General features: G+C 38.2%; 2 protein-coding genes across 2 annotated transcripts; one reads left to right on the top strand and one right to left on the bottom strand.

Annotated features, from left to right (window-relative positions):
* The first annotated feature begins 2,904 nt into the window (after positions 1-2,904).
* areg (amphiregulin) lies at positions 2,905-8,942 on the top strand. Its single transcript, XM_041788528.1, has 6 exons — positions 2,905-3,007; positions 4,709-4,879; positions 5,344-5,581; positions 5,686-5,850; positions 7,167-7,280; positions 8,752-8,942. The coding sequence occupies exons 1-5, from the start codon at positions 2,971-2,973 to the stop codon at positions 7,258-7,260; spliced, it is 705 nt and encodes a 234-aa protein (XP_041644462.1). The 5' UTR covers positions 2,905-2,970; the 3' UTR covers positions 7,261-7,280; positions 8,752-8,942.
* A 5,924-nt stretch (positions 8,943-14,866) lies between these two features.
* Positions 14,867-19,800, bottom strand: LOC121510170 (granzyme A-like). Its single transcript, XM_041788113.1, has 5 exons — positions 19,739-19,800; positions 19,460-19,601; positions 16,358-16,499; positions 15,607-15,882; positions 14,867-15,530 (listed from the first exon to the last, which is right to left on the bottom strand). Exons 1-5 carry the CDS (start codon positions 19,797-19,799, stop codon positions 15,372-15,374), a joined length of 780 nt encoding a protein of 259 aa, XP_041644047.1. The 5' UTR covers position 19,800; the 3' UTR covers positions 14,867-15,371.
* Positions 19,801-19,915: the final 115 nt, after the last annotated feature.

Raw genomic sequence — 19,915 nt, 5'->3', positions numbered from 1 at the left:
GGATAATGCACCATGTTACAAAGCTCAAATCATCTCAAACTGGCTTCTGAACTTGAGAATGAGTCCAATGGCCTCCACAGTCACCAGATCTCAATCCAATAGAGCGCCTTTGTGAAGTGGTGGAACGGGAGATTAGCATCATGGATGTGCAGCCGACAAATTTGCAGAAACTGCGTGAAAGTATCATGTCAATATGGACCAAAATCTCAGAGGAATGTTTCCAATACTTTGTTGAAACTATACCATGAAGAATTAAAGTAGTTTTGAAGGCAAAAGGGAGTCCAACTCGGTACTATCAAGGTGTACCTAATAAAGTGGCCGGTGAGTGTATGTGACAGGTTTTAATTACGATTACATATATGGTCACATCAGAAATAACATTTCAAAGGTGTTTCTAATGTCTCTTTGCTTTTGTTTTATAAAGAAATGTGGTCTTGTTCTGATAAAACTGCAGCTCTGTCTATATCTGAACTAATCGCTTTACCAGCAGTCATACCAACCCAAACTACAACCCCCTGTAACTCTAGCAAACTCATGCTGAATAGTGTAAACATCTTTTTCGTTATGAAAAGTGTTCAGTGCTGTTATTTGCTCTTTAATAAAGAAACGTGGTCCAGTGCTGATAAAACTACTGCTATACTTTATCTACATCTGAGCTGATTCTACACTGGTGGCAGCCTTTGCTATCAGCCTCCAGGACATCTTAACCCTGCTGGTAGCCTGATGACAGACATGGAGTCTGGCCAATCTATGTGCTTTGTAAGGTTATGGTTAGATTTGGGTGACAACTTATTTCAGAAGAAAAGTTTTAAGGGAGCCACTTGAGCCAGTTCTAAGAGCCACTTTTTGGATAACAGGAGCCAGCTTCTGTTGGAGAGGTAGTTTTCTTTTTTCTTTTTTTTTTAGTTAATCTTTTAAAGATGTTAAAAAGGCAAAATGGTATCAAATGAAGAGCTGTTTGGGAGACAGTCTCTTATTACTGAGCTGGGCCAAATAATCCTGATCTCTAAAAAAAAGGCCTGGATTTCAATCACTACGAGCAAGGTTGGACAAACATAAATAAAGCTGTGCTGTTATTTTGTTACCACAGATCATAGGCATCAAATTAAGGCATCATTATCTGCATTTCCATTACCCTTAGAAATGTACAAAATCTAAATAACACAATTTTAAAAAACTGGTAATGGAAACACCAGAATTTGAAAAACCTCTCAAATGTCTTTAAAAAGTTTTTACGCTCTCGTGAAGGGGTTTTTCAGAGATTTCAATGTAGAAATATATCGCAAAAGTGCAATGAAAACACTTTTTCCGTATTTCCATGGGCGGTGCGTGTGGACCGGTGCAGTGCCATTGAATAGAGATCGTTAAACGACTATGGACCGGTTTGGACAGAAGAGAAGACTGAGATTTTTCCTAACATCATACTTAAATGTGGCCTTTGCCGTACACACGGACTTTGCCTCTGAACTATTATCCCTTGCCTTCGTCTTTTGTTCAAAATTGTCAAGGCAACTGCTGTAGATGTAATCATAACCGTACCAACATGCAACAGGTTTTGAGTGTCCATCTTTCTTGCAGCAAAGTCTCACGAGATGAGATTTTACAAGAATTGTGAGGCTCATGCCCACGACTCCCTTCAATGGAAACACATTCAAAGCACAATTGTACTTAGTCAGAATATTAGAAATATTGCTTTGATTTTGCAAAAACTGTAATGGAAACAAAGCTATAGACCACCTCTGTATGCAGTCTGAGCTATCTGATATTAAATTGTCCTAAGTACACATTTAGGTACATCCACACAAAGGTAAGACTTACTAGTTAGTATCCACATGCCTGAAATGTATGTTAACCTGTGTGAAGTTGAGGTATAAACGGGGTCTCCAACTACTATTCTACTTGCTGGCAGCAACATGCAGTTTGGGGTTCAGTCTTCCCTAAGTGACTTCAGCAACAACTCTTGGCCTTTCACCTGAGAGAGGACTAACTCCACCACTGATCAAGCTGACCCAGGTAAGTAAGAACTCTGCTGGGGTAGAAAGTATTTTTTCATAATATCATTGTTTGTAATTTTTGATCATTTGAGTTTATATTATAAGTACATCTGTCCCTCTCATTTTTGCTTCAGTAAATAAAAATGTTATCAACAAACACAGTCATAGAAACATGCTTTATGATTTTTTTATGGTCCTGAAAGTTCGACTGAATTTGCACCTTGAGTAAAGTGCAGCCTGGACTCCTGCCTGGAGTTTATTACACAGTCATTGTTACCAGGTCTTACATCTCTTTTTCTTTATTGCTCTAAATTGTCATGTGACACCTTGAAAACAAAATAATTTACAGCAATAAAAATGTGATTTTTTTTTTTTTTTGTTACTGAAGATGTGACAATAGAGTTTTTAATCTGGCAGCACTGTAGTGAGTGTCTAAGTTTAACTAAGTTTGTGTTTGAATGACTTCTTAATGTGTTGTTGCTCTATTTATTGTGTTTTAAGTCCAAATAAAGAAAGCAATAACACTTCAAGGATCAGGAACAAAAGTTTAATGTCTGCTTTAACGTCATTGAGAAACAAGTCAGAATTCATCAAACTGTTTCAAACTTGTACAGAGGCCCGTAGGCACATTAGGTGTGAAAAGTATAGCCCGGGGCAGATTAATCATTAGACATACACACGCACACATAAGCTCTACACATACGCACACACCTTTATTACACGAATCCCTCTTACTTCTCCCAGAATGTGAATGTGCTCAAGTTTACACACACAAACACCAAAACACACACACACATTTCATCCGGTGTCACAGATACACACACCCTTCCTTTTCCTTGGAGAGGCTGGCGCTGGGCTATAAAAGCTGCACCCAGCCGAGGTTAAGAGAGCAACTTCTATCAGCAGCGGACAAACAAGAACTCTCACGGCCTTACAGCACAAGACTGTCCTACACAAAACTCCGTCTTCCTGGGATATGAACGCTCTCGTCCTCACCTGTCTCCTGTGCTTGGGTAAGTCTGGACTTGTACTCAAACTTTAAGTGTATGGGGAGTGTCAGTCAGTGGCAGGGAGAGAGGAGAAATCTTAAAAGGTATGTGGATCAGGAAAGGGGGTGAAGGAAGAAGAAATTGCCTCTGCAGGTGAGGACTTGTTGAAAGATTTTGAGTTGCTTCAGAGAAAAACATTCAATGTCAGGATTAAAGCTCCTCTGGCTATTAAAATCTATCATTAGACATCATTATTACCAGTTCATTCATGGGACAGATGAACCAGACACTCCAAAGGGCCAAACATATTTGAAATACTTCTTTTATTGAGGCTCATTCATCAGGTTTTGTGTTGCGAGAACTCTGCGTTCAAGTACAGCACGGGTCTGGTTGTACTGGTTTCAGTGTTCATGCTGCATCGGGCTATTTTAAAGCCATCAATTGTGCTTAATGTTTTAGGATGAGTCAGATGTGAAATGGGACAGGGTTGCTAAATTAAATGGCATGAAAAGGCGACAAAGCAAGTTTGGGTTTAGTAAGCAGAGTAAGACTACTATTGGAGGTTTTCCATCAATGCAAAGGCATATCCACTCAAGAAACTACTAGATCAGTGCAGTTTTTCTGTTGGATCTTGTTCACTTTCTAGCTTTACCAGAGCAAACTACATCAAGTTCTCCAACAGACAAAGTAAAACTATTGCAACTAATCCTGAACCTGAGTGCTTCTTGTTTTTATTAACTATTTCTTATTAGTTTTACATATAAAGAATACAACCTCAAAAGTGCTCAATACTACAAAATGAAAACTAACAAAGATGTAACATGACAAAAGACAGAGAGAAACAGCAAAATGACATTTAAACATTGTGTTTTTGCCTTGTAAGTACAATAAAGAGGGAAAAATAAATTTAAGGGTAACTGTTGTAAAAGAAGTAGGTTGAAAGATAAAAACAAATTTAAAAATGTCAATTTTTGCATTGAACTCATCACCTGGTAGTACTTAGATGGACTCTTGAATGACATGAGTTGAGTTGAATAAACACATTTTTAGTTCTAAGTTCACAGGACTTAATCATTCTAAGTGTTTTTTTGTGTTTTACTCAATTTATTTGACAATCATTTCTTAATCTGCAGAGTTTTCCCAGAATGCCTTTGGACATTTGACACTTTCGCACCATGTGTGAAGTTACTGACTCAGTTAAAGAAGCCCACCTGTATGAAGCAACTATAATCTACAGTGGATATTACACTGAACATGATGGAAGAGGACTTTTTGGTTTAGTGTGCACTTTTCGATCAGTCACTTGTTGTCCCTTACATTGATCTGAGTGACATAAACATTCAAAAATGAAAGTATGTGACAGAAATAAAGGGGAAATTACAGCAGATGAAGACCACGTAGCTTTATGAAAAAGTACTTAAACGTGTTTTGGGTTGGATTTAAATTCATTTTTAATTAAAAGGAAAGTTTTCACATTGCAGTTCACTTATAAAAGTCAAGTTAACTTAACATAATTGTATAAGTAATGACTACTCAAAAAAGTCTTTTTCCACTACTTGAAAACTTTGATGTAATCAGTTTCAACCAAAATTTTGAGCAGTTTTGACTTGTTTGGTTTTACAGTGTGGGGTAGGGATGTAGCCTTCCTCTTATTTAAAAGATTAAAACAACTGTCTCGTAATAGTTTCTGTGATCTCACTTCTTTTTTCTGTCTTGTTCTCACAGTAGTCTACAGCGCTCTTGGTGCTCAGGGATCTGAGGCCACGTTCACCACTGCACTAGCTGGTGGGACTGGGGGTCCTGCCTCCGGCGAGGGCCTCCCGAATTCGATGAGCTACGATGATGAGCTGGATGTAGAACTGTCTGGAGGAGACAACGAAAATTTCAGCCTTTCTGGTACGATTACTAAAACAAGCTCTCTTCTTCATAACTCTTATCTTTCTAACAAAATTTTAAAAGGTGATTCTTTTACATTTATGCTGTTAACAGAGGAACTACACTGTTTCTGAAGAATCCTGATTGTTACATTTACATGTTTTGAGTGCATCTGTGACTGATGAACAAGTTTGGCTTAAAAATGTTTTCCCTGGGGTGCAGATGGCCTAGTGGTTTAAGGCGCGCCCCATGTACCTGGGTGGCACATGTCTGAATCCGGCCTACAGTGGTCTCAGTCATTAAAAATAAAAACACAGAAATAACTAGAAAAGCACTCGGAGAGCGCATGGTCCTGTTTGCTTCTCTAGGTCACAAAAAGGCATCAGCATTAATCTAAGTCTAATTCATAGCCAACTCAAAACTCCTACAGTAGCTTTAATTTCTACAAAATACTTAGGTAACACTTGCATTTCTTCGTTTCACAGACGTACATCCTGGTAAAGATGACAAGAGGAAAAGAAGAGGCAAAGGCAAGAGGAACAAGCAGAGGAGCAGAGGCACGACTCCTTTCAACCCTGAACACACATTCTTCACAAACGGACATACATCGACTCACCCGCTCACTCACAGCACCACAGAGGACCCCTGCACCTCCACCCACCTGGGCTACTGTATTCATGGTTACTGCAAGCACATAGAGGGTCTGCAGGAGCCTGTGTGCATGTGAGTATGATGTCAGTTGTTTATCCTGAGTGTTGATATGAGCTTTATGGTTAAAAATACAATGAATTACAACATTTTCAGCACACTTTTCTTTACTCTTGCAGATGCATGAAGGGTTACGATGGTGAGCGCTGCGAGATCCAGGCACTGGGGGCCACTTCCTACTCGGATCAAACCAACACGGAGCTGGTGCAGACGGTCTTAGTGATCATCGCTGTCGTCCTGTCCGTCATCAGCTGCTTGGCCATCCTGCTCATGACCTGTGCGCAGTAAGTTTGCAAACAAAGTGGAAAAAAATGATTTCAAAGCATTTGTACTTAAAAAAAAAGCTCTGTACTTCTTAGTCATTTCACTACAGCTGAATCTATTATAGACAAGACTTTAATCTTACAAGACTTTAACTTTAGTTAAGAATCAGAAAAATCCCCCCTTTCTCCACCTTTCAGAAAATGTGTGCTAAAACAGGCCATTCTCAGATTTCCCCTCATGATGTCATGTGGGGAGGATCCTGCTCTCAGCTGGCAGCTGAGAGTAGGATCAGGAGAGCAGCATCCATTTCCTGAGAGGGGTGGAGTCAGACAACTCATTAACATTTACAGACACAGAAACAGCTGGTTCTGAGCATGGCTGAAACAGAGGGGTATTTTAGACATGCAAATATCCTTTATTGGAGTGTTGTTTTCAGCAACAAGCTTCCCAGACATGTTTTGGGGACCTCTGAGACCAATATAAACTTGTCTTAAAAGGGTAAAATATGTGACCTTTAATGCTGGTGTTTTGTCTGAAATCCCTCTTACCATTCTTTATTCATTCAGACTGGTGTTGGGAAGATTATTATAGGTTTAAGAAAACAAGTATGAGGAAAACCCTCCACTCCTTAGCAAATTCAGACACAACACACCTTACTATTCACACATCCTGCCCGGACACACTTCACAGCTTTCAAACACACCACACACCGAAAAGTACGGTATCACACCCCGACACACCCATAATACAGCAGTACTTCTCACCAACATTTTTTATGATTGAAAAAACTTTTACAGCTTAAGCTTCTCATTCCTTGCTTCATCATAAACTGATCTTCTACTTTGCCATTCTGTTAAATTAATGTTTTTTTTGTGAACCAGAATCTTTAAGTTGCTGTAACGGTAAAGGCTCTAGCTGTATAATTACAATTCCTTATCAGTACATAACTAAATCTCAGCTTTTGTTGGAATGTAGGACAAAGTCAATAGTCCAATAGCCTGCAGCACTGTAATTAAACTTTACAGCCACAGTAAGCAAAAGTAGAACTAATTACTGTGAGAGCGAAACTTACTGTACTGCCAAGTTGAATTCACATCAAAACAGAAAAGTAACGTTACAACAGATTTAATTTGAATAATCACTGTCGTATATGGATGGTACTCCATAGAGATTTCTGCCAAAACTCAACAAATCCCGTGTCAAGTTTAATTTGATGAGACTAAAGCCATGAAACAAATCCTGCGATCCTGTCTCTAAACCACTTTATTGCTCTCATCTGATAATCACAAGTGTTTCCCTTGTCTTTTATATATCTCATATTGAATGGCTTTTATAGTTACAGGTCACATAAGAACTTCCTGGCATCCTATCTAGGAACTGGGTCTGAGCAGGAGAAGTTACAGAAGCCCATGGCTGACGTTGTGGTGTGAGGGCATCAGGTTACATTAAGGTAGGTGTTTCTGAGGTTTTGACCTACTTGTGTTCACAAATACACAACAATGTTAGTGCTTTATCCTTACCAGCCATTCAAATGTTCACTTGCATGTTAACAAACCTGTTTTTGTGTAATAATGCCTTCTACCTCTCTTTACTAAAATGTGTTGATATTTTAAAACTGCCAAGGCAATCTCACTACACTAAGTATTGGCAGATCAGTCATGCAGTATTAAACATCAGGCTGATGAACACATGACTCGTCACAGCCCTGTTAGCTAGTTAGCAGCTTATATGCTAAGCTAGCACACTGCCATACACTCTCCAAAATCTACTGCAAAATTCCATTTTTTTCCCGTGCACTCACGGGACATTCTGGTGAGAATATTACAAAGGAAAGGAGTTTCACAGGGTGTCTCACAAAAGATTCCCATAGGCTTGAATGGTTTGAATCACATCTGTAAAGATACGTACGTGGAAACTAGGAGTAGACCTTGAATATAGAGGTAAACCGTATGAAAAACAGTAACAAAGAAGGGTTGGGGTTAATGGGCACTTATCCTAATCTTTACCTAATGCTGTCAGACCAACATGCAATCAGGCATTGTTATATTTCCAGTGTCATGTATTTGGATGTATTTGATGTAACACCCCTAAAAAACTTGCTTAACTCACGGGGGTCTGTTACTGGACTCTACTCACGTGAGTGTTAAGCCAAACAGGAAGGAGTGGGCTCAGAGAGCTGTAGAAAAGCCTGTACGCTTGCTGTTGTTATTGCATGAAGCAAGTTGCATCACATTATGAGGAATTTCTACTAACAGGAATTAGCTTGGATTAACCAGAGATTGCCTCAGCCCATCCCACCTCAACACTGCATACCAGCGTAGAGAAAAACCACACTGTACACATTCACCTGTGTGTCCGCAAAGTAACAGTACTGACACACTGACTGCGCACGTGATGACCTTGTTGTAAGAGCTTAATCGCCCTACTTACATGTGGTCAGATCTCACTGAGCATCACACGCACACAAGCATCCAGACTCCAAATGGAAATATTTTTCCTTGAGACAAACAATGTGGCCTTGCAGCATTCTCATAGCACGCATGTTGTGCAGTGTCAGTGTTTCAAAGCATGTGTGGCTCATTGTAAAGCCTTACGTCATTATTGTTAGAGCATATAATAAAATTATCTTTGAGTATACCGACTTAAAATTTAACTACTGGTGCTCTTTAGTCTTTATTAGTTAATATATTTTTATATATTAAAGTCTTGATAATACTTTAAAGGGTCCGTGTCTGTGGCTGCTGCTTTTACCACGCAGCACCCACATCTTTACAACTATTTCAGAATGGCTGCATAACAGCTGCATGATGGCTTGATTTTTATTTCAGCAAGCATGTTATTTGAACATCCAGAAGTTTTCCTTCATACTTTTGTGTTTTTGCATAATAACTGACATTTGATTTCTCTTCATGTTTTTTCAGCGAGCTGTAGGATCCAAAGACAACATAGACAAAAGGAGTCCAAAGAGCTGAGGAAGAAGTAATCGACTGCTTTAGTAGATGCTTTGTATTAAAAAAAACTGTCCTGAACTTGTTAGAATGTAATTTATTTAGTGTAATTATTTATTGCTAAAACTTTGAGAGTTTTAATGTTGAACTGCTGTTATGTTGTCTTTTATCTCCTTTAACGTTCTGTAGATTCAGTTTTATTTATTGCACTGCTGTTCTTATAGGTCAGACAAATGCACTTCATCTCACTCTGGAAATGAGATGGAACTTGATTACCAATAAAGTGTCTCAGTGTTACCAGAAAGTGTTCACTGTTGATGCGTTTCTTTCTTTGTTTTGTGTGTCCTTTCCTATCATTGGATGCAAATACCTTGGATCTTTAGCCAAACGTACATTCAGCAGAATGACCCTGACTGAGGCCTTCTAGAAAAACTTCACTTAAGATTCAGAGAACTGAAACAGCACAAGAGACTGGGCAAAATGGAAACGTGTTGTTTTATCTATTTTGGGAATGTTCAAGCAACTTTGAGTTATTTCTGAACACAAATACAAGCATAATGACAACTTAATGGTATGGTTCAGGACAAAGGAGCTACAAAATATGGCGACACAGTTTCACCTAAGCATAGGGAGGAACAGGCTGGGTAAAGTGCAGTGCGGAGCTTTTATCCTCACCCTCTATGGGTAATTACACACTGTAAACACATGCTGATGATACATGTCTCTATATTACATAATACACAATGAACCAGAGTGTCCAAAGAAGCTCCCAAAGAAAGGTTCAAAAGGAAATATGCACAAGAGCAATATTAGATGTTTAAGCAAAAGCAGTACATCCAGCGCAAATATATTTAAAATACCAAACTATGTCTGTGCCAGATCCCTTCTCTTCATTTAAACATTATCAAACAGGGAGAAGCTAAAACAAGTGTCTGCATAAGCCATCAATTGTTTTCCTTTGACTGACCCCTCAGGGTTTTTCACAATACCAATTGTTCAAGTTTAAAATGATACAAGGGGATATAAATGTTGCTTGATTTACTGTAAACTGAAAAATATAGATCACCTGCTAATGAGAGACTAAGTCAGGCTTGTTGGACTTCAACAAACATTTACTATACATAAATGTCCTGCACTCAAGTCACAAAGTTAAATCAGGTATAAAGTGAGGAAAGAAGACAATAAACAGAAGAAAATATTTACATTTTGAGACTCTGTGTTGATCTCAAATCATCATAGACAAACTGTCTTAAGGCTGTTTGATGACATTACAGGTGGAAGGTTAGAAGTTAGCTTCATTTGACCTTTTTCCTGGACTCATGGGAGTAATTTAATGAGTATTAACGATATCTGATAGGTGTGACTACTGCAGTTTATGATGTATGCACAGTAGTCTTAAGATACCACACCTTTTCATGCTCTGTGCGTAAACGTCTCAGAGTGTGGTTGCATAATGAGGGATGCATTGTCAGTCAGATATGGCTATTAGGTCTGTATACAGTTGTTAATTGTAGAGTTCATTTCTTTCCTTGGTTTGTATAAGTTCTTGTTAAATGGCAGCAAAATATAAATATATATATCATATGGGTTTCTGATCAATTTAGTAAGACAAGGTAGATATTCTGAACTTTTTTGACTCAGTCAGAAAAATAAGTTTATAGAAAATATAAAAGCAAGTAAACCGTTTAAATAGAATGGAAAAATGCCTTATTAAGACAACCAAGAATATATGAATGAAACTGAAATCAACTGGGTTGTAATTAAGGCCCATAATTAGTGTGCAATATCCTTTTTCAATTGCATTAATCACACGTTAAATTGTCCCTTTCAGCACACTTGACATAAGCCATGTTAGTGTCTCCCTGCATCAACAGTGATGTAAAATAAGTCCACCATGGCTCTTTAATGTCTTATTTTGGTTTAAAAAAAACTCACAAATGGCTCAGTGGACAAGTCAGATTTCATCTGCACTAGTGGCGGCGGTATCAGTACTACAATATCGACATTTACAAAGTACTATTTTGGTATCGATCACTCTAACAAAGTATCAATACCAAATGTGAACTTAAAAATGCATCTTGCCACTGCTTTGCCCCTAAGTTCATGTTCTAATCTTTCATCTACCTATAAAAGCAAGTCTGTTTCCAAAGAGAAGCCAATTACCCTTAGTTTAGGACAGCAGAAAAAAATCCCAAATAGTGGACTTTTTAAAATGCAATAAAATAGGATGTGATGAATTGCAATTAATCACAGAAATTCTGAGATTAATTGTGATAAAAAATGTTTCTTTTGAAAGGCTTGGTTATCAAACAATAACTCTTTACTGTCCCCTTTGGTCCTATTCAATCCATAACAATCCATTTTCATTAAGATGTGAGGGATTACCTTCATAGAAAAATAAAAAATAGAAATGCACATCGTTAAAGAAGATAGAAACCACTGATGTACTCGTAACTTTTGAATGGCTAGACCAAGGTAAACCGCAGCAGTTGATGACAGAAGCATTGTGAGAGCTGTAAAGATAGACCCTTAAACAACTGTTGCTGACATCAGCAACAAACTCCAGAGGACAGGAGTGAAGGTATCATCATCTACTGTTCACAGAAGACTTCATGAGTAAAAGTACAGAGGCTACACCAGAGGAAAACCTCTGATTAGCAAGAAGAACAGGAAGGCCAGGCTGGAATTTCCCAAAGACACAGAAACGAGCCTCAAACATTCTGGGACAAAGTTTTATGGACTGATGAGACAAAGATGAACCTTTACCAAAGTGATGGAAAGACTAAAGTCTGGAGAAAGAAAGGATCTGTTCATGATCCCTAACACACAAGCTCATCTGTGAAACACAGGGGAGGTAATGTCATGGCTTGGGCTTGCATGGCTTCTTCTGAGACGGGCTCATTGATCTTCATTGATGATGAAACACATGATGGCAGCAGCAAAATGAACTCAGAAGTCTACAGAAACATTTTATCTGCCAATTTCAAGAAAGATGCAACCAAACTGATTGTGAGATCACACACTGCCAAAACAACAAAGGAGTTCATCAGAGGCAAGAAGTGGAAGGCGTTAGACTGGCAAAGTCAAGAGAGGCAGCAATGAAAGCCTGGAAAAGCATCACAAAAGAAGAATGCAAAAGTTTAGTGACATTAGTGGGTCACAGGCTTGATGTAGTTACTGCAAGCAAAGGATTTCCAACTAAATATTAAGTCTTATTCACTTATATATATTTTAAGTCTCTCTGTTCCAATACTTTTGCTCACCCAAAAATTTGGTGTTCTGTTACAAATAAAACCAGCTCCTAAGTGGTGTATCAGATCCAGATGTAAACACCTGGAAATAAAAGCTGAAATGTTGACCTCTTGTCTCATGTTCATCTTTTTGTGTCAAACCCAAATGTTTTTAGTCCACAGCAAAAATAAAAGAATTGGCCTCAGTGTTCAAATATTTTTGGAGGGGAGTGTAGTTATGCAAACGGTGGCTTGTTTTAGCTTTGTTATCTTCAGCTAAAGCTAACATTACTATACTAGCTACATAGTTAACACTACTATTAGTTCAATGTAGCTACATAGCAAACATAGCTAAAGATAATGTAGCTTCATTAGTGTTTACCTTATCTATGTTAGATGTGTTAAGAGTGTTTTCATGGATGACAAGCTTTTTTCCTGTCAGCAGACTGTTTATGCTGCTTTATTAAATGTTCTTTAATAAGGTACTGCAGGCTAGGTTTTTGACATTTAACTTTTGGTATCCAAACCCTTACCTTAACCTGCACTTTAACCCTAACCAGAAGTTTTTTACAATTTTATTTGTGAAGGTTTTAGCATGTGTTTCCATCCTGACAGAGGTGGCATCTCACAGTAGTGGTCTGCAAAAGGGGGCATCTGAAAGCAGCGGTCTGCAGCCTGTCTGTCTTGATGCCAGCTGCTGACCAACTCACATCTGTACAACAGCTTACCATAGAGTAAAGGTAATAGCAAGATGATTTCTCAGGTTCTCTTCATCTACAAGTTAAGCACAACTAAAACAAATGGAAGAGTAATCACACCTTTGACTGCAGCATGAGCCAGGCATGCATAAATCAGTTACATTTGATGATGGCTGTGACTCACCTGTCAGGATATTACTGTCTCCAGTCCCCTATAAAACAAGATTTGTCTTTGTTACCACTGAGTTGCGTCACCAGTCAGTGAAAGAAAAGGCGAGGCAAGGTGGGCAGCTCCTCCATCACACACAAGGGATGCAAACACAGGAAACATTTACTCTGGAGTTCATGTGTGTGCATGTTACTGAGTGTTACCGAGATCCCTGAGGGGCATGTGGCTATTTTTATGTACCAACACATTCATAAATTCTCTAAGTTCATTCATTATAAAAAAGTAAACACTTAATAAGGGTGTGGTTAGATTTGATGGTTTCAGTGGCACTGAGGTGGGTGCATGAGTTTTGTGTGTGACCATGACAACAGAGTAAACACAGGCGGCATGGCAGTTGGTCAGTGATAATTCACTAAACGCTCAAATAAAGGGCTCAATGGAATTTCCTGGGTGGGGTAATTTTTTCATTACACCTTGATAAGGGGCAGATCAGTTGCCAAGCAAAGTAGATTTTATTTTCTTATGCTGTTAATTCTTGTGTCTGCTCAGAGTTCTCGTGAAATAAAAGGTTTGAAGCAAATGATGTTATACTTGTTTTGTTTCCCACTAACCTTTAAAGACTGAAATAGACAAGTGAACTAATAGACTGATTGTACAGAAGCCCTAAGAGGATGTTAATCCATGCGTTTTATTTTGCTCTATTTTCTGTGATAGCAAGTTGTTTTCTGAAGATGTAGACTTATTTATGCCATTATTTAACGATGATGTTGTTTTTCATGATTTCTCAAGATCTCAAGAAAAAAAAGACTGAAATTAATTTATCATAAGAATACCAGCATTGCTACTCTAATACTGAGATAAATGTGGTGGGATGTACTGAAATCAACCCGTTACAGAGAATGAAGTAAAATGAAATGCATGGATTTATGTGTCAGCTTTTGTGCCATTTTAGGTTGTACTGTCTTACTTAAGGAGGATACATTTTATATGTTTAGTCATTTTAATAAAGAACTCTCAAATATGAGCTCGGGTATTTTTATTAAAACATTTTAAGCTTATTGAAATTGTCTACACCCCAAGAAAGGTTAAATCTCCTCTTTGAAAAGTACAGCAGTGATAAGTAAAGCAGAGTGCCACCTTGTGATGTAGTTTGAGAATTACTGTCTTGGAAACTCAGTTTGTCCTCAGTCAGAGGTATTAAAACTGAAGTAGCACCCACCGTAATTGTGTTAAAGGCACTATATAGTGTTTTTATTGCAGTCTATCAAAGCGCTTTTTACCCATTCACATCATTGAAAGAAAGGCTGTAGTGTTTTCATCAGTATCATTCATACAAATTCATACATAGCTGCCCTTTACTGAATATTTATTATCAATAATCTCTCTAATTTTGGAGGGTAAATACTGTAGGAATAAAAATAGGCCTTTTTAGTTCACAGGAATCAGAGTGAAGAAGTGTATCAGAGATAAATCAATCAAAAAAATGGATGAATAATAATTTGCACTAATATTTGCTGTGTCATCATTTCTTTTACTGGAAACAGATGCTCGCTTTAATATGTGTCTGTGCTTTCATCTTCAGATGATTTGCATACACCAGTTACTACATTTGCACATTTCCTGTAAGGTGGTTTTAAGATGTGCTGTGAAAATTCTCCTCCTGTGGTCTGGTCTGAGTTACAACATGATCTTTTTGTGTGTTGCTGTTGAAACTTGGGTTACAAAGCAGCAGACATTTATAACATCCTCTACAGATTTCCTACACAGACAAACTGTCTAATGTGTGTAAAGAGGCATCAGATTCTTCTAATTTAAAAACTGAAACCAGAAAACTGAATCATACATACGTGAGAGGCCGCTACACTAATGTCATTGTTAGGGGTCTGCTACAGCAATAATATGGTAAAATAATAATGAGGAGTCCCTAAGAACTAACCTTTACTCAGAAAACTCTTTATTTAAAGACTCAAAGAAAAAGGGCATCTCTGGTTTGCATGTTAAATGCCACTTTGATACTTTCTTGCGATCTAATTGATTTTTCTGTTTCAGTGGTCACCATGTCAGATCAGGCGGGAGGGCTGGGCTACATTATTTTCTTTTATTGTTATAGGTTGAAAAAAACATGAAGTCAAAAAGTCAACAAAATGATAGAAAAAAGGACCAACCTTTACCAAACTATCAGAAAAATAAGACACAATTCTTAGCACCACAACTGCCTGTTCACTATTTTGGTGTAGTCCCCTGATTGTTGGGCCTCCTGTGGGACAGCTGACACAGTTCACAATTATAAGCATGGCACATAAACCACTTAGAATAAAGTATTTAAAGTTGTGGACATAAAACAGGCATAGACAAGCCGGCTTATCTGATAGAGTAAGTGGTGAATGTTGCTTACATGATTTAATTGCTGAAGGAGTTCATTCAAATGATCTGGCATTACAAAAGAGAATCTAAAGGTTAACTTAAAAATACAAAAAAGTCTGCAGGATGTAATGATTATACATCAGACTTCTTCATGGTCTTCTTAATCCAGCTGAGTTGTTTCTCAGAGAGAAAAGAATACACTCCAGGCTTTTTGATAACACCACACTTCCATCCAAAAGAAGTCACTCCAACAAGCTGTCCATTGCACAACAGTGGTCCTCCTGAATCCCCCTGTGGAGGTTGCAAACATGACATTTTAAGCACATTCACAGTTAGAAGATAAAATGTTCACAGGTCGAGTCTTTACCTGACAGGTGTCTGCATGGTTTTTGCCGTCTGAACCGGCACAAATCATGCTGCTGGTGATAAAAGGTTTCAGATTGTAATATTGAGGCGAGTTGCACTTCTCCCTTTCAATCACGGTCACATTGACGGCCATCAGAACATTGGACATCTGCTTGGCGATGTTGTTTGTCTTCCCCCATCCAGCCACCAGACAGTTTGAGCCAGCTGCCGGGTATTTGATGTTGTTACCCAACTCAAGCCACTGCACCGTCTTGGTTTTCTTCACCTTTTTTTTCAACTGATACAAAAAAAAAACATCATCACTTGTTGATGCTGAATTTCTGTGCAATGCCTTTGGCTCAGCAACACATTACTATTTAACAATGTGTCTACCTACTCTTTTTAGTCTAAAACATCCCTGTATGTCTTTTTAATGCTTCACAACTTACCCGAGTCCCATTTCCCAAAAATAGAACCAATGAATCATGTCATATTTACATCCTTCTTTGCTAAACTTGCACAAAATCAAACCTTACTCTTCCCATTCTTTTGCCTTCAGTAGCAGATGGGAACCTGCTTCATGACACATTTTTTAATCTAGCAATTGCATGGCATCTTATTCTTCAGGCTTAAAAAGTAGAAGGACCAAATAATTAAACAAAACCACTCTTTTTGTTTTTCTCAATCTTTAGAAGGTCTGTCCTGTGCAGAATTTTGAATATTTACTATCTTTAATCTACAGCTATTCCAGCTTTTGTAATGTAAAATCTTACCTTGAGCAACATGAGGTCGTTGGCTTTTTCACCCTCATCATAACAGGGATGAGGAAATCTCTTCACCTGTATTACCTGCCGAGAATCTTTTTCTATTTCATTGATGGCATGAACTCCCAGCATCACCTCCGTAAACGAAACCCTGCCAGTTAAGACATTATTATTATTATCAAAATAACATTAGTGTTGTTTCCAGTGTAGTGCTGGTCTCTTCATTTTGGGATACATTTAAAAAAAAGGCATCAATTCAAGAAAATTGTTCAAAATTGCAACCGAACTTGAGATTTTTTCATCTACAGCAGGGGTTATTATCAACTACATTCGTAAAAGTACCAGCTTTTCATCTTAGCAGACACTTTGGGGCCAGACTTTCAAATGGTAAATAAAAAGATTAAGACATTTTTAGGCTTTAGCAGTGAGATCAGTCCCTAATCCCTATACTGCAGCCAGCTACAAGGGGACATTTGAAATATTTCAGCTACATATTTCTGAGGCTGCAATGTTGTCCATCACTAGGTATGATGCTATATGCTGCTTCCTGATTGGTAAGAGTGCTTTAATACAGACTGTTTCATTTTCAGTGAACTCTCCAGGTTTTATCATTTTAAACAGGAATGAGGAATTTCAAACTGAATTCAGCTTTTTATACCCAAATTTGAGCCGGCTCACTGGGCTTCTCTGACAAGTCACAAATTAATCAAGCATAACATTCAACCACTAAAACTAATTTTTCTCTTCAGGAATGCAAGTAAATAACTATAATTTGACATATTAATCAAGAAATAATAATTTGCTTTACTGTTTTTCAGTTTTGTTGTAAATCAGTACATTTGAAAATTCATGGATAACAATAATAATTATATTTTAGCATTAAAAATATCATTTCAGTTTATGAGCTTCTACATATTGGTGTATTAACCATTGCGGAAACATAAAAAATGATTTTGGTAATTACCAATGATGTTAATTTAGGGCAGCTGTGGCATAAACCTTACTTTGGGTGGTGGTCCAATAAATTTGTTAAAGTGGGGGTATTTTGCCTTTTTTCAAAGCTTTACACCATCTCTCTGATACCCATGTAGTAGCTTACCATGGATTACAGCTCAAAAAACTTCTCATGTTTCTCACAATGGCATCCTGAAAAACCCTTATTTTAACCTCCGTCTGAAACGCTTCATTTTCGCTGCTGTCTCTTTAACTCCCTCCGGCTCCACGGACCTGCTTTCCTCTGATTGGCCGATTTCCCTGAGGCTGGCCAGCAGCAGGACTCAATGTTTTGTGCCCGCCCCCTCTAATGTGGCTAGTGTAATTATGCTAGTAGTTGAAAACTTTGAATGAACCGGTCCGACTGAGTAAAATATGACGTATTTTGATATACATCCGTACCTGTTAGACCCGGAGTCTGATCCTGATAGTTTGGAGAGAGAAGGGGAAGAAAACCAGCAGCAGCGAAGGACAGAGCGGGACGTATCTGTTTGGTAAGTGTTAAATTACTCTGTTGCTAAGTAGCTAATGGCTAAAAGGCCTTGTGGGGGTGCTCTGTTCCACTTTGCCGGCAGCAGGGACAAACCACAAACCAGTCAGGAGATCCTATTGTGATGACCTCATCAATTTAGTCCATCGAAATCTCGTCTCAGTAGAGTCTTGGCGAGGTTTTCAACGAACCGTTTTCATCAGTTCACGCGAATTCCAAGATTACTGCTGCATACGTCTATCTTGCGGTTTGAAAATTTGCATACATGGTGTATGGACACCCAACATTGTGACTTTACATTTATGTTTTAAAAATCGGAAAAGTGTAATACCCACACTTTAAGCACTGTATATATATATATATATATATATATATATATATATATATATATATATAAGAACAACACGATTAAGTCATTTTTGATTAAATGTTGAAATATTGATCATTTATGGGGTTGATTTAATAAATAAACCCCAAATTGTCTTTATTCCTCCTCACCTTTTTTTAATTTAATCATCTTTTGGGGGCCAGACAAGGAGGCTTAGAAGGTCTTATTTGGCCACAGGCCACCAGTTGATGATCACTGATTAACAGACATGTCGTGCCCCTCTTAAACACCATCTATGCCTTGATGAATGCGAAATATATCCCCCAACATGGGTGTTTGAAACAGTCTGAAACCCCACAGAACAGTAACCTTGCAAAGCAGATGGATACGTCTGTTTCCTTATTTTTCACTGGCGAATCCATCTTGCAAAGCTCCCATCTGAACCATTTGGGCTCAGTTACAAAGTGACAGGACCAATCAGTGACGAGGGGCAGTACTCTCAGGCGCGGCGAAGTTGTGACGTAAGTAAGAAGCAACAAGAGGCTGGTGCAATCACAGAAAAGCTTAGCGTGGATGCTGCTAAAGCGCCAGTTTTATCAGAACTTGATGATATTTCTTAATTAAAAGATAAACAAAGAACAGCAGTGAGTTGTTTTCTTTTCAAAAACAACAAAAGGCGTGTACTGACATGTCTACAGTCGCCATGGTTCGAGTTATTCCTTGGTAGCTGTGCATGCGCACCTTGATAACGGCTACATCACGTGTTTTGTTGCTCTGATTGGCCCATAAAGATGTGACAGACAGAACGTTCATCCAATCACACTATGAGTTTTTTTCAATTACTCTGCCCTTTCCCAAATGCTTAGTATTGAAGGTTTTCCAGATGGATGTGTTTCACACATCCATCTGGCATGTCAGGTTAGAGTTGATACTTGACTGGTATAAATGACCCTGTCCCAACTTTTTCAATCTGTCTCTTTCATCAAATTTGAAAGGGGGATATCATCTTAAAAAAAATCAACATTTGATAGTTGTGTTTGTGCTATGTTCAAGTTATGTGGCATGTCAGTGTTTTGCAAATCATTCTGTTCTGTTTTTATTTAGATTTTAAACAGCGACCCAACTTTTTAAAGAAACTTAGCCAGAAAAGAATGCACACCACTGAATGGAAAACTCAATACTATAACACCTGAAAGTAAACCAGCACAGTTAGCCTTTTGAGTTATGAGTGGTAAACAAAGATATTGAATGCAATTCAATGGTAAGAAGGTTTTATGAATGTAAGCATGTTTTTTCTTACTTTGCACAGTGGGCTGCAGTCAGGACCCATTTTGGACTGATCAGTATCCCTCCACAGATAAAACGTTTGTCCGTCAGCAGCGCCATGAAAGGCAGGGAGTGAGGCGTCACTTCTTCACCTTCAATGATCTCAGAGCCATGGCCTAAAACACAAACAGAAGATAAACTCAACATTTCATTAAACTGACTGCAACATATTTAAAGTAGCATTATTGTGCATTTCTGACAAGAATGTCTAAGATATCAGTAAGTAAATAAAAATATGATAGATAATACTCACTTGGCTTGACAAAGAGAACCACACAACAGACAAAAACAGTGAAGCCCCTGAGGTAGAGCATCATTATGTGCAAACCCACCTCTGTTCACACACTCATCTTTATATGTCTACTTCAAAGGATGTGGTCAGAGCATGGAAATGCATCGTCAGCAAAATGGACATAATGTTCAAACCTCA

The sequence above is a fragment of the Cheilinus undulatus genome, linkage group 5 (genome assembly GCF_018320785.1).
Source record: "Cheilinus undulatus linkage group 5, ASM1832078v1, whole genome shotgun sequence".
Taxonomy (NCBI): Eukaryota; Metazoa; Chordata; class Actinopteri; order Labriformes; family Labridae; genus Cheilinus; species Cheilinus undulatus.
Note: the sequence above shows the minus strand (reverse complement) of the source record. Positions and strands in the feature narration are given on the sequence as shown.

What these genes read in the sequence shown, in the direction of transcription:
- LOC121510170 (XM_041788113.1), bottom strand. Translation starts at nt 19,799, where the DNA reads ATGCTCTACCTCAGGGGCTTCACTGTTTTTGTCTGTTGTGTGGTTCTC. An exon ending in ACTGCAGCCCACTGTGCAAA is followed by an intron (nt 16,500 to 19,459) that starts GTAAGAAAAAAC and finishes CTTAACTGGCAG; the next exon opens with GGTTTCGTTTACGGAGGTGA. An exon ending in ACGACCTCATGTTGCTCAAG is followed by an intron (nt 15,883 to 16,357) that starts GTAAGATTTTAC and finishes TTTTTGTATCAG; the next exon opens with TTGAAAAAAAAGGTGAAGAA.
- areg (XM_041788528.1), top strand. Translation starts at nt 2,971, where the DNA reads ATGAACGCTCTCGTCCTCACCTGTCTCCTGTGCTTGG. An exon ending in CACCTGTCTCCTGTGCTTGG is followed by an intron (nt 3,008 to 4,708) that starts GTAAGTCTGGAC and finishes TTGTTCTCACAG; the next exon opens with TAGTCTACAGCGCTCTTGGT. An exon ending in CTGCAGGAGCCTGTGTGCAT is followed by an intron (nt 5,582 to 5,685) that starts GTGAGTATGATG and finishes TTACTCTTGCAG; the next exon opens with ATGCATGAAGGGTTACGATG.